A 24,202-nucleotide genomic window follows, 5' to 3' on the forward strand; every position below is an offset into this window, starting at 1 on the left:
GGGTGCAGGGGGACATGAGTTGGACATGAGTGGGGGCCTGGTGGAGTGTGCCCCTGGATGCTGGGGGGTGGGGGTGCAGGGGGACATGAGTTGGACATGAGTGGGGGCCTGCTGGCAGGTGTCCCACAATGCTGGGGGGTGGGGGTGCTGGGAGACATGCGTTGTTGATCAGTAGTGCAAGGTGACATGTGGCTTGGCGGGGGGGCATGCCCATGGTGGATGGGCTGCCTGCGGGACATGAGCAGGGGTGCAGGGTAGTCCCCTGTGGTGTGGACTGCCTGCAGGGGCCATGGAGGGTGCAGAGGGAACACCTGGGAGTAACGACACGGCCAAATCACGTGTAGTACTCCCCGGAACGCCTGAAATACACGTACCCTGCTGAAATCGCGTGTGAGACTTCCCGCGCACCCCAAAATACACGTACCCAGGGCAATCGCGTGTGGAACTTTCCGCGCACCCCTGAAATACACATGCCCTGATGGAATCGCGTGTGAAACTTCATGCGCACCCCTGAAATACACGTACCCAGGACAATCGCATGTGGAACTTCCCGCACACCCTTGAAATACACGTACCCTGCTGAATTTGTGTGTGAAATGTCCCGCGCACCCCGAAATACACGTACCCTGCAGGATTCGCGTGTGAAACTTCACACGCACCCCGAAATACACGTACCCAGGGCAATCGCGTGTGGAACTTTCCACGCACCCCTGAAATACACGTACCCTGCTGAATTCACGTATGGAAATTCCCACGCACCTTGAGATACACGTACCCTGCTGGAATTGCGTGTGAAAATTCACGCGCACCCCGAAATACACGTACCCAGGCCAATCGCGTATGGATCTTCCCGCGCACCCTGAAATACACGTGCCCTGATGGAATCGCGTGTGAAACTTCACGCGCACCCCTGAAATACACGTACCCTGTTGGGATCGCGTGTGAAACTTCCCGCAAACCCCTGAAATACACGTTCCCCGCTTGGCGTTTGCTGTTTGGCAGCCCTGTAAACTGGTCCAGGGTTAGCGCAGACATTTGCGATGAATTGGGGATTTTGATGGATTTTCCTTGCGCGAGGGCGTTCTTGGGGGCGTAATTGGCACTGCTGCAGGTTCGCTGCGCCACGGCTGGTTTTGGAGGCTAAAATTCATTAATACACTGTGCGATGAAATGGATTTTATCACACGCGGCTGGCGCAGTGTATCGCACGGGGACACTGTGCGCCAGCCGCGTGTGCCACTTTTGTGCGAAATTCTATGAATTACCCTGTTAGTCAGACAGGAGCAGTTTGCTCCGGTAACTAATAGAAGTAACGAGAGTGCTCTATCTCTCAGCAAGGTATTTAAAAAAAACGGACTGCTTTGAAAACAAACCACTGGTGCTGTCTGTCACAAAAAACGAGTTTCAAAAGAATGCTGTTTGAAGTCTTTTCAATTACGCTGTGCAATAATTCTAAAATGGCAACAGAACAAGTATTACCCAGGCAAGTACTAACAGTGTTTTTAAAAAAATCTTAAGTGCTTGAGGACAAGTATGCTCATCCTATTGGCGTAGACATGCATAACAGCCTAGCAGTTAAGGGGTTAAGTCAGGGGCGCCACCAAGGGGTGGCCAAGGGGGGCCATGGCCACCCTTTTAGAAATGGTGGCCCCCCCATCGGCCACCCCAGCAAAAAAAAAAATCTTTTTCGCACTGAACTGTGCATGAACAATAACATGCCCAGTTCAGTGCGAAAACAAATCTTTCTTTTTTGCTGCGACCTTGGATGGACTCTAGTCAGATCAGAGAGACATGGTGGCCCTGCACCCCATTGATCGATTTGCGCATGCTCAGTGGACCCGGAAACACAGCCTGAGCGTGCGCATTTCTTCTTTGGCTCGTGCTTCCAGGCTGTGTTCCAGGCTATGAAAAGGAGACCTGGGCTGTGTCGCTGACTGAGGGATTGAATGGTTCCTGGCAAACACTTCAGAGCCAGCTGAGGATAGTATGTGTGTGGCACCAGGGGGGGGGCACTGCAAGACCACTCAGGAATCTGGGAATCCTGGGAAAGATCAGTGTTGTCATTGCTAGGATGATCAGCAAAATGTGTCTCTCCAGGGGTTGCCACATTTATCATAGGGAATTAACCTTTATGAGTTCTAATGTAATGCCCCTTGAACCTGTAGGTGTTTAACCCAAACCCTACCTTTGTCTAGAACTAAGCATGTTCGAGGACAGGTGGGCTATAAATTAGCAAATGTGTACTGGAATAGAAGCCTCTAAGGGTGTCCAGTATCCCTATTAGGTTAGAAATCGTGACACTCAATAAATGATAGATCCGATTCTGACTCTGTTCTTAGAGTTCTCAGAGAACAATATCCTATTTTATTGTGGAAAGACCCTTTTCCCTGATAGTTCTGTATCCCCAACCCATTATGACAAAACTAAATAAAGATGATGCACTCTGTCGTCTAACTAGCATGTTTTCTTTTGCTCATATGTTGCACTACGCCACATCCGTGCCACGTTTCTAACGTATTGTATTTCCTCATATCCGAGCATGCCATGCAGTACTACTACTGCCATATTTCCTAGACTTGCCTTTTTCTCTCTGACTGGCCCACTATCCTGTGTTGTCCGTTGATCTCTTTGCCAAATCTGATAATACTTGGCTAAAAAGAGGCAGTTAGACCACTCTAAGGCACACCCTAACCCTACAATGAGTTGGAGTATGCCTTACAAGGCTCCTTTTTTAAATGCCCCTTTTTAGTTTGGGCTATTATGTGGCAGATCCACCTAAAAGCTGAAACTATTGCATTAGAAGTACAGATGGGGGGAGATGGCATATGAGGAGGGAAACAAAGCTTTAATGTAATGTCTGGTTATTTACCCACCCATTGCCTGCCCATGGCTATTCTAATCCCTATGGTCCCTCCAACCAAGTACCCTCCCCCTCTCCCCAACCCCTGCCAAAGCACCTCCTAGTGGGAATTCTTTGAGCTCTCTTTGTTCATGGTTTGCCATCAAACTTTGCTTTGAAGAAAACACTGGCAGGCCCTTCAAGGGCTGTATTCTGAGTGTTAATGACTTCATTTGTGCTGTAAATGAAATGTGCTACTTATGTAATAGAAATGCCTTAACCAGGTCTAGCACCCAATTTATAAACACTATGCGTGTCCAGTGTTGAAGTCCTGTTAAAAACAAGTATTGGCAAAGTCAGCAGTTTTGGCTTGTGTAAACCTATTAGGCATTGCAAGGCACTCCTATTAGATGCCCAGGCACTCACACCGTTTGCACCTGCTACTATCAATGGCCAGTTAATATCACTCTGGCATGGATTATTTGGGCCCTCCCGTGCGCCTGGGCTTGGGAGGGCTAAAGCCCCCCGCCCCTCTGACACAGCAGTCATCTTAAACAAATACACTGCTCTCCGAGGTGAGAAAACAGGCATTGAAGCGAAGGGTGAAGGCTGAGTACAAAAGCCTGCCAGCCCATCAGTAGGGCTCCCTCCACCCCCATGTTGCAGCTAAAGGCTTAACTGCTGGCTCAGCTTTTACATGGCCCATGCTTTCAATAATTACCATTAACAAAAGAAAACGTATATTTGTGTGCATGTGGGGATTGTATGTATGTATGTAGGCATGCATGGATGAATCTATGTGTGCATGCATGCAATGGAGTGTGTAGGTGGTTGTATGTTTTTATGCTAGGCCTTGTCTGCAAGTGCACACCTGTGAATGAATGCAGTGTGGATGGTGTGACTGTGCGTGTTAACGAGTGCACAATCTAAATGTTCTGGGTACTCGTGTGAATGACAGATCAGCTGTGTGGGTGCATGTGTCTGAATGTCTCCATATCACTGTGTATCTGAGGAGGGGCATTGGAGCATTGACATTTTTTGACAAGAGCATGGCATGTTTTATTGCCGTTTTTGGGCAAAGGAAAGTCAATGTGAGTGTTTTTATGTGATGGTGGGGTTGGAGTGGGGGTTAGAGGAGGGAGAATACTACAGTGGGGCTGACCTGACTGGGTCTTACTGTAGCATAGAATGTTGTACTCGCATTGAGGTAAAAGGCAACATGATGAGTGTTCTTACATGGGGAGCGCATGTTTCCTTATTTTGAATTGGGTCTTTATTTTACTGGTGTTTAAGGTCAAAGGCAACATACATATTCTTACATGGGGAATATAACATGATGCGTGCAACATGATTGTACTTATATGTGGGGATTTGTGTGATGATATGCTATTTATATAGTACTTTGGCCAAAGCGATGTACAGAGAACAAATTTACATCAAATATATCACCCAGCCGAAGTTTGCACTCATTTAATGAGCTTTATTTATTGCATTTATTGACATCGGCCAAACCCGTAAGCATCATGGCAGTGATACAACTTGGTGAGCAGGGAAATCAGTACAGTACATAGTAAGAGAGGGGTAACAAGGTGCACAAGCAACGTAATAGTAGACGGTCCGTAGAGGAGGGTAGAGATCAGGGAGGTCACTTTGAAGTATGTATGAAAGGCTGAGATGGCCTTGCCGTGATTTGAACCGGCAAATCAAACTCAGATTACAAGAGCATGCGCTCAGCCCACTGAGCAACTTACTGGCTAGCCAGCAAGAGCATGTCTTCTTTCTGTGGCATTGCAGTTTCTTACTGGTGTTAAGGCCAACGGCAGCATAAGTGTTCTTACATTGGGGTGGGGGCATTTGTGCTGCCTGCAAAGCTGTTTTTTTATTGTGGCATGAGATGTTTACTGCCGTTAGGGAGCAAATACAACATGAGTGTTCTTATATGGGGAGTGGGGGATTTGTGTAGCCAGCAAGGATATGTTTTCTTACTGGGGCATGGATTTTTTTCACCGGCATTAAGGCAAAGCTAATAGGAGTATGTTCTTACATGGAGATACTGGCATGTATTGGGAGAGCTAGCATAAACATGCTTTGTCATAGTATGGTTACTGGCATTATGAACAAAGCAAACATGAGTATTTTCCTATGTGGGAATAGTGGCATATATAAGTGCACCAGAATGGACATGTGTGACCACAATCAATATGAAAATGCTTTTTTACACTTGCAGAGTACTGGCATATAGCAGACAAAATGAAAATGCTCCTATGCATTGTTGGCGGCTTGGCATCTAACGTACTTTGTATGCCTTTCCCTACAAAACCGAATGTAAACTGTGTGGCTTTTACCTAATTTATCAAAGAAAGTATACTGTAAAATGCACTTTTATAACCCATTATTTAAAACCTTTTCTCAAGGGGACAAACCCCCCTTGATTGGTTCGCCCTCCCCCTCTACTCTCTGTCACTCCTATGCATTTGGCTGGGGGCAGAACAAGTGCCTTCCTTCCGCAGACTCTTCTTAATGTAGGCCATCCTACATTGGCTCCAGGCCCCACTTGTTACAGAATAATAGCTAAGCCTCTGGTGAGTTGGGGTGAAAGATGGATCTAATGGGCCAAAGGAAGGCGTGATATCTACTCAGACTCCTGGGCTTGGGGAGAGGGCGGTAGGATGGGTGGGTTTGGGGGGAAATCACTAGCGCAGAAGGTTTAATGTCCCGTCTTACTAACGTTTTTCAAAACCTCCATCCAGCCCCGCCAAAATGTTGAGGCTGGATCCACCCCTGTGTGGCACCCTGTGTGCCACCCCAAGATTTCCTGTGGCCTCATCAGGCCACCCCTATGAAACATTTCTGGGGGCACCACTGGGTTAAGTTGAGAAATGGCAAACACATCGTTTCTAAACTTTTAAAAAGCTGCAAAACAAGATGACTGTCATGGGTCAGGGAGAAGGGAACTATACGTAGTCCCTTCTCCCTTTCCATGGTGGCCATTGCTGTATCGGGGTTGCGCCAGCAAGGGTAAGTGGTGTGGAGGGGAGCTAAATATGTGGAAAAGGAAGGGTGGGGTGGTGGGAAGGGGATGCGGGAGGTGCAAGAGAGGTGCAAGAGAGCACTTACCTCAAACTCGGCGAGGGAAGATGGCGGCTTCCAGCTCTGAGGAAGCTCGGAGCAGAGGTTTTACCATGTGGTAAAGCCCCCATTCTAAGCCTCATTGCTAGCTGGAAGGCCGCCACACACCCCTTGCCTGGTACTAATCTATATTTATAAAAGTGAAAATAGTGGGTTTGTGGCTGGATTTGTGGTTTGGCAAAGCATTGTTCCTTATACATCAGCACGAATACTTTTCATGTATACTGTATTATATGACCAAAAGCAATATCTGTAATAACAGTATGATTGCCTGTAACATTCATAATGTGTCAACAATCGTGTACCATGTAACTAAGTTATTGCAAGTAACAGCGCCTCAATGCCCCTGGGCTGCTTGCGCGCTATATAAATGTAAATAAATAAATAAATATACAATTCCATACAGGGTCCTCCTCATCTCCCGCCGCCACACAAATGTAAATATAATTGTATATAAATTGAGGAAAGGAGATGTGTTGTAATGGGCATTCTTAGGCCGTGGAACTTTCTGTTGTGATATACTATAGTGGAACGTTTACTCTGGAATCTGGTCAGTTGGGAGTTGGAGAGAAGCTGACTGGAGCTGGGGTGCGCTAAGACTGTGTCCACGAAGATGACATATACAATTCAGTTTCACAGTAACATGTTAACCATCTGTTAATTTTCCTTTCTTTCATTCTTTGTTTCTTTCTTTGTTTGTTTCTTTCTTTCCTTGTTTCCTTCCTTCTTTCTTTCTTCCTCTCTTTCTTTTTGTTTCCCTCTTTCATTCTATCTCTTACTTTCCTTTACCTTATCCTTTCTTTCTTTCTTTGCTTCTTTCTTTCACTTTTTTCTTTGGTGATAAATTATGTTATTAGTGCTTTACACACGCAGATATACCAACACACAAGTCAAATTATTTTTTATATTTTCAAACTATACACAGTGACATTTCCTTCATCGGTTTCCAAAGAGAGTGGCTGCGGGTGTATGCTGGTTTAGGAAAGGACCTACCCAAACCACAAACCAATAGGTGCATCATGTGAAGTTTAACTAATTGCAACTAGGGCAGTAAAGAATTCCCCAAATGTACCTGGGGCTAAAACATGGGAGTTTTTGACAGAGGAACAAATCACGTGTTTCCACCTCCTACGCAAAGACAAAACGGTCAAAATTCAAATAAAAATGATGTTATCCTCCAGGGCCCCCATTATCAGTATAGCTGTATTGATAAAAGCATTCGTTATTGCATATACCACCTGTTTGGGAACAACCTATGCAGTTAATACTGCCTTCTTATGAGTTACAATTCCCCATAAAAACATCACAAATGTTTATCTCAACCTAACAAGTGGAGGTAAACATTTTAAAAACTCCCCACATGGATTCAAATGCTTTTTTCCCGGAGTGAAAGGAAGTGCATGTCTTCACTGCGGGAAAAATACTTCTGCATGGTAACATTATCCCACCACCTCAACACCCATCCCTGATTCCCATCTCACCTATTTTTCAATGTAATACTATCCATTTTGTGTTATTACAAAAATTGTCAGTAGTGGTATGATCTGCTACTAAGCAATATTTAAGAAGTTGTAAGATAATACATGCAGATTTACTGAAATACTGCAATATCACAGCTTGAAGAAACAGTGCCTCCAGTCAGTCATCTGCCCTAACAGGATCTGCCTCAGCCACCCTTTTTCCTAATTCTTCCACTCTGCAGTGCCTGGCGTCCACACACCAATCTACACTCTCGGCTGTTCTCACCACTTTCTCGCCATACCCTTCTGGTAATTCTCAAACAGCTGCCAGTCCAGGACTTCCCATATAATCTACATCTTCTGTGTGCCTGTCATCATTCCTCTGCCTCTAGGTATCTGTAACCTCTCAGTGGTGCCTTGTTTTCAAGATGTCTCATGATAGGTTTGTTTGTCCTCGGGGTAGCCCACTTGCTCCTCACCAGTTCTTGGGCTGACACCTCGGTCTTGTCACAGCTTTCAAGAACCAGTCGGCAATCGAGCACCTCCTTAAAAATTCTCCCTCTCTCCAACTGCCCGTTCTATGGTCTGTGGTGCCACAGCCTGGATCACCTGACCTTTCCAAGAGAAAAAAGTCTCATCATTCTGTGTTGATCTCTGTATCATGGTTGGTTACTTCACAACACTACACAATGATTGGTGTTTAATTATAGCAACTTTTAGCATCTGTAAGGGGTGTGGTGATAGTGCAGGATGCCTGGGCAGCACTCAGAATATCGCTCTGCAAGTGTTATGAAAAGCAACAATAATAGATGACTTAACTCCCTGTGGAAGCGCCTGTCAAGATAAACTGGCTCAATACCCCAGTGCTGCACAACATGTAAACACAATTTTGCTTTCCTCATGGATCGAATTATAACAGATACTCCTTTCTCTGACCTCTGCACAGAGATGGGTATTTCCCTACTTAGCATCTGCTGCAGCCTGTATGTCGAGGTTTATATCTATCAGCTACAAGGATACGTGAACACTTCTTAAAGATCTGGCTCACTCAAAAAAGCCATATCAAAGCTAACAAAAGCAGTTGATATGCCCTTGGCACGTGATCTCAGAAAAAAATCGAATAAAATATACATTGAACAATCAACTTCAAGAGAGAGCAGGGACTTCTTGGGATCCTGTCAAGCAGACTTTACATCAGGATGAGGCTCAGAAGCAGTGATCACATCCGTTTGGATGATTTCCAGAGGGTGGGTGATGCTGACAGTGTCTCGGATTCGATCCTGTTGTATCTATCAGATGCATTTGACACCATCGACCATATCATGCTCAATCCTGCCTACATATGGCAGGAACTCAATATCGTGCCCTAAAATGGATAAAATAATTTCTTGTAGGTCCCTACCTGTAGCTCGTCCCACGTATGAGTTGGTCACTGGGATCTGTGGTGTCTTACGGGGGTCCATTGTTCCACCACTGATATTTAATTTCTACCTCCATCTCTTTGCTGGCCTTATTGGTTCCCATGTTCTATCCTTCTACATGTATGCTGCTGAGACCCAAATCCTCTTTTGATTAAAGGAGGAACTCGATCATGGATGCGTCCATCATCCTTCGGCCACGCATGCAGAAAAGAACCCAATGCATGCATTACATTTGCATGAAATTCAAACCCACAGAGAAAAGGAACTAAGAATTACTTTCTGTCAACCATGCTGTGATAATATTGTCCTCAAAACTTTTAATGTTCATGTTTTTCAATGTATTTTTGTATTGAATTGTATTTGTGTATTTCAATATATTCAAATGTATTCAAAGGATGACTGTTCCCATAAACACATGGAGTTCACAACCAATGTATACATTCTTAACATCCATGATATATTTGACCATTTTGTCAAAATGTATAAAAAGAGCATTAAGACATACATTTTCTAAACGTAATGGTCCAAAATATATTCAAAAGAAGTGACTGAATAAGGAATAATTTCATGAAGAAGTATTTAACAGAATCTAAAAGGTAAACAATGAGATATGGACCTGGATTCTAAAAATAAATTACCTACCCAGGGCTGCCATGATATATTGATGCCATGTGACAAATTTATATGTGTGACATGATGGTGTTATCATGCTGTAATTTTGTTTTGTGTTGTCAGGGCGTGGCGGAACGCATGCAATGAATACAGTGCTTGTGTGCAAACAGGAAACGAAAAATAAAAGAAATCGATACACTGTACACTTCAACAATCAATGTCAAGACAACATCTTGATTGATATAATGAATAAAAAGAATAACTGCTGTAAATACAAATGCAAATATAAATGCATCAAGCAATAACACTGAACAACTAAATGTTAATCCACCCTTGAAAAGGATAAACTGAGATATATAAATCTACTGAATTCCTAAATAACAAAGATCCATAGGGACATTTTTTACCAATAGCCTGAGTTATCAAGCTATGTACAAAAACCTATTGCAACGAAAAGAATGCAACAGAAAAAACATTTAAAAAAACGAAAAACTAAAATGATGACGTCAATCCTGATCACATAAACATGTGCATAACATATTTTAAATGAAACAGACTGGTATATTATAACATAAAAACACTTCTAAACAGATAATACATATAAACAACAATCTGTGTGTGCAGAAACAAAAAAAAGAATACATTTTTGAAATTCATTATAATTATTGAAGACACACATTGCAGACATTAGCCTCCTTCAGTTTGCACGGCTGACAGGATTGAAGATGGTGAATCCAGAATATTTCACATAGCGAAGCCGGATTTCCCTGTCTATGCCTCTCAAACGCAGCAAAACTACTTAAGGTCCTTGAAACCAGAATTTGCTCTGGGATGGCAACTCACATTCACTTGAATCTGAAGCAGTATGAAAACCGCAAAATCTTCATTTGCCCTCCTCCCCATCACAAATGATGTTGAACTCAAAGCATTGTGACCAGCACATTGGCCCTTTTGTAAATTTGGCCGTAGATTCTTTCAAACCAAATTGATTAGTTGATGAATTGCTACTTTCAGCCCCTTGCTGGCCTTATTGGTTCCCATTTTCTAGCCTTCAACATGTATGTTGCTGAGACCCAAATTCTCTTTCGATTGCGGGAGGATCTCGATCATAGATGCATCATCCTTCACCTATGAATGCAGAAAGGAATCCCAAATGATGTTGAATTCAGATCATTTCGCCCAGCACATCAGCCCTTTTGTAAGTTTGCCCCTAAATTCCTTCAAACCAAATTGATCACATCTGTTCCCAATAATTGTCTTTATTCATCCAAAACTACTAACTCTCCCTCCATTCCATCGGCATCCCTATAAGAGAGAAGATTTTCACAGCTGGCAATGAAACCGTGCAACCCTCTTCCAATTTAGTAAGAGATTTTGAGGATCACTGAATCGTCCACAAAGCATTGAAAACTTGGCTTGTCTCTACTTAATCTTCATTTCAGAAAGGACCTACCTGGATTTTTCTGTTTACCTTTTACGGCCCTGGGACAGTTTGGGCTCACTAAATGAGCATCCTAAATGTAACTAATCACCTTGATTGCAGACCATTGTACTCTACACAATAACTAACCTATAATAGAAGTTCCTCCAATGTTACCATTGCTGCTCTTCCCTTTTAGTGTGTTATTTCTGAACTTCTGCTGCTAAAAAACAATTAAAGTGCCTGGAGACTAGATGGAAAAAAATAGAATGAGTCTGCTTGGTTACTGTGAGCAATTCTCTCCTCCACTAAAATAAGGCCATTTATTTTAGGCCAGAGGGGCTTTTTTTTAAAAACTAAACTATTTACTCTTACTTACCTTCATCTGCTTTTTGACAAAAGAATGAAAGATATTCAAGAGGAGACTGCTTTTGTGCACAACTCCTTTTAAATTCTCCAGTCCTGCCTGCTTTTGGATGATAGTCTACCTGGGAATTAGCCCTACAAGCCACCAACAGCATAGAAGATTACACCCCCGCTATTTCGCCGATGAAACATCCTGTTGGGTCACAAAGTTTATCAACTTCTTTCTGTTTTATGGTTGCGTCCCTACTGCTCACCTGACTCCTCTTAAAAAAGTAAACTGCCATTGCTGGTTCCTTGGCAGATATCATCCAAATGCTGGTCCCCCATGGGATGCAAAAATGTTGGAAAAGCTGGTTACTTATCAACTTCAAAGCCGTTTAGAGCAGATCTCCCTTTTGGATACTTTTCAAACCAGATTACGCCCAATCATGGTACTGAAATCCCATTTGATACTATTTGGAATACCATTATGGCTGCTGCCATCAAGGAATCCCTTTCTCTTCTTATTTCTTTCGGCATCCCTGCAGTGTTTAATATTGTGAAGCATTAGTGCGCAATGTCACCCTGCAACGGCTTTGCTCATTTCTGTAGGGGATAAAGCAATGTGTTCAATTGTGCCATTTTTGGTTGTCTCCTATTGTGGTGAACTGTGGGCTTACCCAGGCATTTCCTCTCTCTCTCCTCATCTGTTTAATTTCTCTGTTTCTGCTTTTGAAGCTCCCCTGTTCCTTTGGTCCAATGTAATTCCTATGCAGACAACACACAGAATGTTCTCAATTGTCTAGTGGGTCTAGATCTGCTAGTGGATTCGAGCCAGTGGGTTGAAGTTTAATCCATCTAAAACAGAGGTGTTCTTGATGCACCCTTATCATTACTCTATAACTCAATCTGTCTCCCTCTCCCATCTGTTCTAGGTCATTACACCATGGTTGCTGTAAAAGTAAACACTCTTGGCATATTTTTTGGGGGTCTGATCTTAGTCCCAATGACCAGAAGACTGTGATTGATAACTCTTTTTCTTTTAACTTTACCAAATGACGCATTTTTTCCCTTTATTTCAATCTCTACCAACGGCTGAGACTTCCTCCCCATCACCGAAACCTGGCTGCACCAGACAGCAGGCCCTGCCCTATCTCTAGTTCGCCCTGAGGGTTACACCATCATCAGGTCAGACAGAGACACTGGCAAAGGAGGGGGAGTAGCCTTCATAGCCAAAACCCACCTTGGTCGTAGAGCTGTTTCCCATGTCTGCATCCCCTCGGCGGAACTCCTGTCAGCTAAACTCCCTATCTCACCGAATGATCCTATTGCATCTAATCTACCGACCTCCAGGTTCCATCTCATCATTTGAGGAAGACATTACAGACCTTGTAACTCAAAATACCAAACCAGGCTCTCAAATGATCCTGCTTAGAGACTTCAATTTAGGCATGCACGACCCTAACGACACTAACGCCACTGTGGAAAATGATATATCCCAGTTGGGCTTCAAACACTGTATTCTGTGGCCCACGTATAACAAGGGCAGAACATTGGACTGACTGGCAGATCTCAATTGCTCTGCCACAATCCTCCAGGACGAACCCACCGCATGGTCAGACCGTCATTGTATCTCTTTCTCCATTCAGGAGAATGCACCCACCAGTCCTAGTTCCACCATTGCCCCTCAAATTCTTTCCAGAAATAACCAGACCATATTGCTTCAAAACCTGCGACCTCTGCTCCATGCTATCCTAGATCCTCCTAACTACAACGACCTAGACTCAGATAAATTGGTTGACCTATACAATGACACCCTTGAACTACCCATAAACAACATCGCCTCTATCAAACTAAAAAAAGCAAAACCTGCAGCCCACCTTAATAAATGGTTCACGACTGAACTAAAAAACCTCTGCAATGCCAAAAGAGCTGCTGAAGCCTTGTGGAGAAAATCACCCACCACTCCTAACAAGGCAGCGTTCGCCTCTGCGGCTGCCTCCTATGAATCCCCCATCCTCAACACCAAAAAAGAGACATACAATAACAGAATCCTAAATGCCAAATCCGGCACCAAGGAGCTTTTCAGCATTCTGAGGGAACTAGAAACTCCAGCTCCACCAACAGAAGCATGTGTCAAGGATGCTGTTTGGTGTGCCAAAATTCAGAAGGCTCTTTCTGACAAAATTACAATGTTACAAACAAAAATAGAGACAAAAAAACAGTCTGGCCAATAGTTCTAACACTAACATCCTGCTGGACCGCCACCCCCCCCCCCCCTCCTGCCCTCCCTTCTTCTTCTCCTCAGTCACACTGAAGGAAGTGGAAAATATTATCCTAGGCCTAAAACCATCAAGGTCCCAGGAAGATATTTGTCCTGCCCCAGTCATAAAGGAAGGCGCTAAAGACCTGGCCCCATTCATTGCTGCTGTGATTAACTCCTCATTCAATGCCATTTCCGTCCCCAACATCCTCAAGGAGGCTTGGGTTATGCCCCTTCTAAAAAAACAAACTTAGACCCCAAAATTCCAACCAATTACAGGCCCATTACTACTGTCCCGTTCCTCTTAAAAATACTGGATAGAGTGGCCTATCTACAAATCCAAAAACATCTGGAGGATAATAATCTACTAGGTCTCCGCCAATCTGGCTTCAGACCGAGACACAGTACAGAAATGGCCCTCTTGGACTTAAAAATCCAAATGGATGAAGCCAAAGATAAGGGCAATCTGGCCATCCTTCTGCTGTTGGACCTTTCTGCAGAATTTGATCTTGTCGATCACCAGATCCTCATAGAACACCTAACCACAGCCGCTGCCTTCTCCCCAACACCTCGAATTGGATCCAATCTTTCCTATCTAACCGAACCACCAGGGTCTTCGCACCTGCAGCTTCAGCTGAGCCAGTCCCCATCTATTGCAGAGTACCACAAGGTTCCTGCGCCTCCCCGACACTCTACAACATCTTCACAAAGCTTCTCTTTGATCATCTTGACAACATGGGTGTCACTTAGACGAATTACGCAGACGACACCCAGGTTCTCATTACGCTGACTGGGGGCTGGATCAACAAAATGTATCTGGAAATTCAGGCATGGATGGCAGTGCACAGTTTGTGTCTCAACGATGAGAAGACGGTGCTCCTGATCATTGGATCCCAAGCACGTCTAAACAAACTAGATTCCCTGGTACATGTCTTTCAACATTGACGGGAACACCATCAAAGCTGCAAAGGAGGTCAAAACATTAGGAATATATCTAGACTCTACTCTCTCAGTTAAGAAACAAGTGAGCACCACTGCCTCAACAACTGCTTAAACCAATAAGCTGATTAATGCTTGCAAATCTTACATATCCCTCATCAGCTGCATCACGTTAGCCAGGACTCTAGTCTTATCGAAGTTAGACTACTGTAATACTCTTTTCTTAGGCTCCTCAGAACGGAATCTCAATAGACTACAGGTCTTACAGAATAATTCCCTGAGATCAGCGTTAAACATCCCTAGGTCTAACCATATATCAAGCTTCAGACAGGATGCCCACTGGCTCCCGGTACGCGATAGAATCTCGCTGTGCTCTCTAGTTATCATGCATAAATGTCTGTCAAACTCTGCCTCTAAACACCTGTCAAACAAATTCTCTAGTAACCAAACAGCCAGACCTACTAGATCTTTCCACTCTCATTGCCTCAATATCCCGAGGTACAAACTAAAAATGGCGGGAGGAGCCAACTTCCCAGTTTTGTCTGCCAAATGCTGGAACTCCCTCCCTCTTACGATCCTAGCTGAACTCTCCTTCTGGTCTTTCAGAGCCAAAGTGAAGAATTGGCTCTCTGATAAGAAACACTAATAGGCCCCATGCTCACCCACGATCCTCCTCTGATGAAAACAAGTACCCTAACTCATTTCACACTGCATTAACGTTTTTTTTTCTTGCACTGTAGACCAAACTGTAACTGCCGGTGACAATTCCTTGCACTTACCTGTATTAATATGCAAGCCTACTAACCTGTAACCTATGGTAGACAAGCACTGCTTCCAAAGTACACTATATGTATGCATCTGTAACTATGTCATAAGCTCAAGCGCCCAGTTACCTCAGGGTTAGGTGCTCGTTACAAATAATAAACTAAACTAAACTAAAGGAACTTGGCTGTGTTGTTGCTGTGTTTCTCTTCAACTGCAAATTTGTCTATATCAACACTATTCCAGTCTCCTAATATATCAGGTTACAATAGTCCAGCTGGTACAGAACAATGCTCTCCAACTGGTCTTTGGCCTAAAGCAAACTAACTCTATTTCACTGCTCTGCCTTGAGCTACACTGGCTATGAGTCCACCCTCATATAGATTTTAGGAACTGCTACCTCATTTATAAATGCTTACATGAGTGAGGCCTTTTGTATCTTTCAACCAAATTGCACTTTTATCCAACCTCAATAATACCCCACTCTGCTGGCTTTTTTCTCCATGAGATCACCGGAGCTGAATATATTTCGAGAAGGAAAAGAAGATTTTCTTTACATGCTTAGGGTTTTGGGACTGCTTCCCACTAAACATTACATTTATGTGTAGTTTTTCAGTTTTCAGAAAGCCATTGAAGCCTTTGATTTTTGCTTAAGATCTCCACCTCCCTGCGTCTGCCCCTGTTCTGTATTTAGCCCTTAGAGACAATTAATGTAGCTGTTGCTATGTTATCAGCACTTCATAAGACCCTTAAGAAAATCAAATGTAACTCAAATATTACTGTACAGCTTAAATGTCTCTTACATATATACAAACATCTCACAAATACAAAATTATACTTCACTAATACTTAAAGGGTACCTCTTCAATCCAAATTGCACAAGAAACGTATGTTATATCATTGTAATTATAAAGAACAATAATATATACAAGTTGAAACATGTTACTCATGAGGTAACCGTTTAGTTTACACCATATGTAATGATACGTACAAAATTGTTGATGGTGTTACCAGTATGTGTATTATGGTGTTTTAATTAGTTACAGCTTGAATCTAAAGAAAAAAACCTTTCCCGGGATAAACTGGTTTCTATGGGTACTTTCCTTGCGTAATCAAACCAGAAATGTAATCAAATGTACTATCTTCAAGAACATGTTCAGAATTAACAATATTGTAACATTCAACCCGTTTGTGAATTTGGGATATGCTTTGCAAGTTTAATACAAAAATGGCCGACATTTGGTAATGCAACCATGACTATGCAAGTTTAATCCAAGATGGACAACATTTGGTCATGTGACCATGACTATGCATGTTTAATCCAAGATGGCCGACACTTGGTTATGTGACCATGAATAGGCAAGCTTGGATTACAGAAAAGGTGCCTAGTCATGGTCACATGACCAAGTGTTGACCATCTTGGATTAAACTTGAATTTCATGTTCACATAATCAAGTGTCGGCCATCTTGGGTTATAGTAAAATGCATATTCATGGTCACATTGCCAAGTTTTGACCACCTTGGATTTTAGTATATATAAGACACAATGGTGTCATAAGAGTCTTTCTAGCTACTACACAGTATCATCTGGAGGAGATGTTCTACCACAGATGTGCAAAGCTTTTCAAGCTTTTTTGTTTTAAAGTAGGATACTTGTTTTGCTAACAAGGATCAACTTTTGCTAACAGTCCCTGATTACCAAATAGGCAAAGTAGGCACCGGCCTATGCGCCCCACTCCTTTTAGGGGACCCAAGACAAGGGATAAAGATAATATTGATTTGATCTTGAAAGAAAATTACAATCAATCAAGCTTTTTTAAATTGTTTCCAAAAGATAGAAAATAATGAATCAATACAAAGAAACAAAAACTTTACACTAAAGACTCTAGAGAAAATACTGTATTAATGTAATGTACTCATTAACAACTTAAAGTACATACACCAGAGATATCATATTCACATAACAGTTTGTCTCTTAAAAGCTCATCTTCTGTAAGCTGGCAATTTGTAAAAATATTTGGTGTAAACTACGTATATGTAAAGTACAGTAGTGATAGTCATCTCCATCTTGCGGCCAACGTGCACACTACTTAGTTCAATGTTATCGCACTAGAGCGTGCGCATGAGAAACCTCCAGAAACAACGCTTTTTGCGAGTTAGTGTGCCGCAAGTTGACTCCAGACCCTAGCAGAATGTTTGCGAGTAGAAGCATTGAGAACACCAATGAGTATACATACCCGACATCTGCATTACTCAGTAAGTTAGCTTTTCTGAGTTATAATGAAGTTTGATTAACTTCACAGTCTACTGTAACAGAACAAATCTATCTCGTTCAGGCATGTTTGCAAATTTTTGGCTGAGACTTAAGAATTCTTTCATTTTCTTGACCAAAGTGTAAATATTGTTTGTCGTTGCTCTTTTGTAGACCCATAATGTTGGTGCCCAAGAAGAAGAGGTAACAGGAGATCATTTGCGAGGGTGGCCCTGAAATGTCGACTGCCTAGGGGCCTCCACAGGGTTTAATCCGCCACTATTTACTGAAGATCCATGCCTTCAGAAAGATTGCACACTTAATTTTCAAAACATTCTTTTAGGCACACCAAGTACCCCAGTTACCAGCACAAAGGTACCAATTGCTTGCATTTTTCAATCAATTCAGATAGGACTAATAGTTTTCTTTACTTTGTTCATACAGTTTGTGGTGATGTAAAATGTATTCATTAGCAGGTATGATAACATTGTTTGATCAGTGTGAATGATGTATTATGTTTAATGATACTACACCATATCTATATATTTTTTTGAAGTTAATAACAATGTGTTTTTTTGCACCATAATGTAATTGTGTTGCGTAGCCTTTCAACTAACCATGTGCTGGTGATGATACTGAGGTTTGTCCCAATGCATTAAGATCTGTGCTGCCTCTCATTTTTGGCCAGGTTAAGTGGATCCATCAAAGCACAGAGGATGGAAGAGAGTAACCCTTACAGGGGGATTTAAAATGCTTACATGTAATTTTTAACCCATGGCTTTAGATTGCTTTTAGGTTGTTTTTAGGTAAGCTATCCTTGGAAGCCATGGGCGTTTGAAAGAGTGTTTTAAACCTATTCTTGAATGGCTGTTACAGGGGATGGTATTACCTCACCTGCCCCTTGCTGTACCAATCATTACAGATCTATTGTGAGTACTCTGAGTATAATTTTTAGATGTACTGTGCCACAATTTTAGATGGTTATTCACATTGCTGATTGGCTGTAGGTTGTTTTAACATTCTAAATGTGAATAGGAGAAGAGAGGGATGCTGGGATTATATTCAACTACATTATTACTAATATTGGAACCTGCTTATTGTTTGACTGTACTATTTGAAAATTATTTGAATGCTCATGTATTATCTCTACAAGAAAATAAATATGTGTACAAGCTAAACAAAAAGGGTGAGGGCATTCTTAATGGGTTTCTTTTTGTGAATATATAAATCCAGTATATTACAAATGTAAAAACGTGTTGTTTTTGTGATACAACTGTGTAGGGAAAACATTGATAACATCTAATATTAACCATACATACAAGGGTCAAACATAATTGGTTCCTTGATGCTCTGAGAGCTAGGCCTACAACAATATTGCTGTTCAATAGTAGACCTGTCAGGTGCTCAGGGGTAGTGCTTTCTATTGTTTTAAATGTAAAAGATCCAATACTCTCCAGGGGCTTGCCTTGTGTGCAGCAAATCATGCTACAGCCCGAGCTGGGCATTTAGACAGTATTTGGGGTAGATTTTAGGCTATGGGAAGCAGGGTTTTAATAAGCACTAGGCCTAACATTCTTTTGGCAATTGGTACAGTCAAGGAACCTCCTTATTGGCACATCCAACTTTACATGTATTAGTATCAGTTGTCTGCCACGATACATACCTCTATTTTGACTGTATAAATAGAAATGAAATGTTTCTTAAGAATGGTATTGTCCTTGTTGCGCCAACTGATTCAAGTTGTTCTTTATCATAATTTACAATTTGCTCCTTATTTGTAGGTTCAATTGTACAGATTGATTTTTCAAAATCAAACCCAAATTGATCAATTCACACATTCAATATTTTGCAAGCTTGGTTTATTTTACAGTTTCCATATGTGACGCTCACAGTTTCCATTAGAAACTCTCTTTCCGTTAATAACTCTCTACACGTGTTTCACCCTCTTACAATCTGAAGGCTGAAACTATGAAATAAACCGAGCATGCAAAATATTGAATGTGTGAATTGATCCATTTGGGTTTTGCTTTTGAAACAACAATCTGTACAATTGAACATACAAGTAAGGAGCAAACTGTAAATTATGATAAAGAACTGATATTGAATCAGTTGGCGCAACAGGGACTTTGCCATTCTTAAAAAACTAGGCCAAACCTAATTGTCTCATGATCAGAATAGGCAAGACGCATGGGCAGATAAGCATACAACTCGTGTTAATGGTGCTTAAATATGTCCCTCTTTGTAGATGAGGTCTAGAATTGTGTGTGTTAAGTGAAGGCCTTCCAAGATCAACAATAAGATTATTGATTTGACACTTTCTGGTTGACCACACCAGTAACTGAAATTGCCTAAAATTGTAAGGTTCCTAATATTAATGTCAATGAGTGATACTACATTGAGAAGCCGTTGCATGTTCAACTGGGATAGTGAAAAGATTACATTGAACAAGCATTAAATCCGAATTAGGGATCGAAAGCCAAAAAGAGATTTTGGTGGTAAAAAAGCTGGAGTAGATAACAATTAGAAGACTGAGCCAGCACAGTAGGAGAGCACAGAGATGGTGCAGCAGAATGATGTAAGGTGGGAAGTGAAGAACTGCCACAGAGAATAACTAAGGATATCCTTTTTTAATTTATTTATGCATACATTTGGTAAAAGTAAGCATTGTTAAGAAGACGATGGGGGAGGGGTGCCAATAAGGGCAAATGTGCTGTCACTAAGGAGATAGATTTAGGGGGCTTCCATCAAAACTAGAAGTGTGTCAATGTCCTAGATCAATAGACCTGCAGGGAGCGCTTGACCCCAGCAACAACGATGGTGGTGAACATGATATGACAGTAGCTGCTTCTCGGGTTCTGAATGGCCACTCACTTGCTGAGCATCTTGGCGATCTCTCCACTCAGGCGTCAGCAATTTATTTGCAAACTGATCAACTGGTAATGATGTGAAATGAAACTCCTGACTTGATGACATATAAGATTCAAGGCATTCATTTTAGTTAATGCTTTAGTAGGGTTTACCTTATCCATGAAGCACAACTGTCTCCTGGTCTCCCAGTCGAGGATTTCCACCTACAAGGAAAAGAAGATACATGTTCATGAGCCTTGGCGTCGCTCAGATTCTAATGATTTTGCAGCAGCCAATTAAATCAGTTACATGCAGGAAATATGTATTCTAAAAACGTATAATCCATTAATTAATCAAGACTATTTTTCAAATCCAAAGGGGATCCTCATGTTTTGGTGGTTCAGGGCAATGTTTATAGAAGAGACAGCAGGAGTGGCATTGAATTCCTTCCAAGCCTTGCCTGGGATACTGTGACTCTTGATGTTGCAATTATATATCAACCATCAAATTGATCTGCTTAGATACTAATTTAAGCACACCTAGCATGGCCAGCAGAGCCCAGGTACACTTGCATCTGTTATTAGTACAGGCTCAGATATCTAAGTACAACCTCAATGCCCAGGTACTGCCATTGTGTGCTTTGTACAATCTCTATGCCCATGCATTGCCAACTTATAGCAGGGGAAGACTGATTTGACCGCTATGGTCATCAACCCACAAAATAATTAGAGGGTGTATTGTACTTTTTCATAAAAGATTGATCTCGCCTGGAAGCACAGTCATTGTAATTATTACCTAAGGTAATGGTACTCCTAATAGTGTTGAAATACAACCCTGCTGTGCTCATGTGTTGTGATCATATAGCAGTTGCAATCTCGTTACTGATGTCTTATGCTAGAAATAGCCTGTATGTGAGGCATGGTCAGCATATGCAGCATACAACCATATATGCCCTGCTGCTTGCATCCTATGCCATATGTAGTCACACATCTCAGTCATAGCCTTCATATGCTAGATGGAGCCTGGTGGTGCAACTGCAGCATTATATGTTCAGGCACTGCCAGCCTTTTGGGAGTATGGCACCATAAGCAATAAGAAGCCATCCTATGCTAGACACTACTTCGTATGCCTTTATGTTTTCATTACATTCCAAGTGCAGTTCATATGCCTCGGAACCACCTCATATGCCAGGTAATTTAATAATATGCAAGGCAAAGCTTTCAATACTATCCTACCGTCATCATATGCCAAGTACAGCCTCGTATGCCCTGGTACTGCCATCATGCAGTGCATACAACCTCACATGCCAGGTACTGCCATTATCTGCAAAGTGCAGCCTTGTATTCTCAGGTACTGCTTTCATGTGCTATGTACAGGCTCATATGGTGAAGTACCACCCCCTCGAGCCAGGTACAGCCTCCTATGCTAGTAACAGTTATCAGACTCGAGGTACTACCTCACAAGTGCAGAGGCCGCCATCACATACCACCTGCTGCTGTAATGTGCCCAATTCCTACCACAGTATGCCGAGTGCAGTATATCCACATATGCCAGGTATAATTATCATACGACAGATACAGCTTCACCTGCAGCTGTAAAATTTTGCAGGAATTGGATAAAAAGGCCTGGGATAATGATATCAATTTGCCTGTCAGAAATGTGTGCATCTTATGCAAAACCATAAACTCCACTACGGTACCTTGTTAAAGTGTTGATCTTCCAGGTCATCACAATATATCTATAGCAAACCGTGATCGAGGCCCCTTAGTGTCACACAGATCTTGTTTTATGGACAGAATTAATAATTAGCCTTCTTGTGTTCACCGAAGTTGTATAAACCGTTTTCATTAATTTAATTAAAAAAATACTTCTTCAAAACTCATTTTGTCAAAATTCATCATATTAATAATAATACATTAGCATTTCTCATCAACCTGAATACATATGCATCCACGACTTATACATATTCATTTCCTTACATACCACTTTTGTTGAGTTTTGAAACTCCCCCAAGTCATACTGTCAGGATTTTCAAACGACTCCCATGCATCTAATATTTACAAACACCTCTAACTAATAACATCAATGTGTCTATTTCTTTAATTTGTCTGTCGACACATGTTTTGGCCAGTTCTCGTCAGCCCACCAATACGGCTAAATACTGATCTGGCCTTCTTCAGGACTGGAATGGGATTCAACTACAACACCACTCCACTAATACAATGTGTATTTAGGATATCTTCTACTTTTGGGGAATTCCAACAATGGTTACTCTTCTGCTGGTTATTCAACATCAAACAGCCATCTTCTGATCGCTTTCTAGTACGATCCCCAAATATTTTGTTGTGAAGACATTTCTCAACCACCCTTCTGCGATTCCAGACTGGTGTCAAACATAAAAACGTCCCGTCTTGCCGCCTTATTGCATACCGAGGTGCCTCACACTCTTATCACCCTGATTCTATGCACTATGTTCTGCAAGCAGGCTCCTTCTGACTAACATATATACAAAACCTAAATACGCAATTGGCAAATGTATTTGTGCAATGTCAACAAAGCAGTGACCAATACAGTGTGACACAACTGTAGTGGAAAAATAGCTATCATAAATCATATGGATGTAGTAGTTACATTCACTTTAAAGACTGTGCCACAAGATTTAATGCACATAAATTCCATTTTCCGGTTAAGAAAAAACTATCAGAATAGTCACTGCCAGAACACATTAGCCATTATATTGTATTCAAATTGTATTTAGCAGTTGTGGGCAACTCGAATTGCCATTTTATTAATTTTAGTTGTTTTAACAATTTCGCTTAAGAATTGTACTTAACTTGCAGGTTTCACCTTGCTCATTGTTTAGGGTCAGAACGCTGAAGCATTTGCCTGCTTTCTGTGTTATTGCGTGGGCTTAGGAAGCACAACTTGTTTTCAAGGCGTGTGTGAGCTCTGAACTACAATCCCCACAAGGATTGTAGTCCGGAAGCACTTTTCTATTGAAACCCGGCGCGAACGCGCCGGCGCGGACGAGTTGGGGCCAGTCTGCTCCAGTCCGCTACAGGGTCACTTACAGGACGCCGATTTCTCAGCCGGCGGAACATGGGGGTAGAGGAGGCTCTGAGAGCAATTAGAGCAGAGAAAACTTAATCCTTCGAGCGGTCCAGGATTATGCTCTTAGAGAAGGAGGTTGGCTCCATGCTAGATTCTAGCACCAATCTCACACAACTGTTATCTGGACCACAGAATACAGAGGCAGGTGACATGTATCCCTCTACCTGTAAAAATGTTCCATTGGGGGGGTGGGGGATACAGGAGTTTGGGGTGAATTTGGGAGGACTACAAACTTTAAAGCAGAGCTTGTCAGTGTCTAATATTAGCCAAAATGGCACAATTCCCCTCAGCACTAACATTGTTTATAACCTACTGCCTAATACCAACATGGGAGTGGGACTGTCACTAAATGGAGAGAACGTGAAAGAGATTGTCTTACCTTCTCATCCTTCCCATCCTGTAGTCTCCCTGGTATCAGAACTACGCTGCCTGCTCCTCAACACTCGATCCCTTGTAAAACATTCAGTTGAGGTTACAAATTACATAGAATCTAATAACCTAGATGTTTGCGCACTTACATAGACCTGGGGCCATTACGCAGCCGGTCCTGCTCTTAATTTAGCCATTCCAGACATCTATGTGATGCTAAGAAGGGATAGAGAGGAAGGTCGAGGGGGTGGAGTAGCATTGATTGTTAAGGATTCACTCTTAGTCTGGGAATCACCGGGTTTTCTCTTAGAGGGCACAGAATCTATACATCTTAAGATAGGCATAAATGCGGAATCTACCCTAAATCTTTTACTTGCATATCGCACACCATCGTGCACTGTGCAGTTAGCTGAGGCACTTAGTTCTTATATCTT

At 42.1% G+C, this 24,202-nt stretch overlaps 1 protein-coding gene across 1 annotated transcript in view; it reads right to left on the reverse strand.

The window, feature by feature from the left end:
* LOC138521771 (very-long-chain enoyl-CoA reductase-like) overlaps positions 1-20,522 on the reverse strand; it is a 268,005-nt gene extending 247,483 nt beyond the window's left edge. Inside the window, exon 1 of the mRNA XM_069634845.1 lies at positions 20,462-20,522. Within this exon, the coding sequence (XP_069490946.1) occupies positions 20,462-20,470 (9 nt within the window). The 5' untranslated portion in view covers positions 20,471-20,522. The remainder of the gene's footprint in view (positions 1-20,461) is intronic.
* Positions 20,523-24,202: the final 3,680 nt, after the last annotated feature.

This window comes from Ambystoma mexicanum, chromosome 1q, assembly GCF_040938575.1.
Source record: "Ambystoma mexicanum isolate Mex_15411 chromosome 1q, UKY_AmexF1_1, whole genome shotgun sequence".
Taxonomy (NCBI): Eukaryota; Metazoa; Chordata; class Amphibia; order Caudata; family Ambystomatidae; genus Ambystoma; species Ambystoma mexicanum.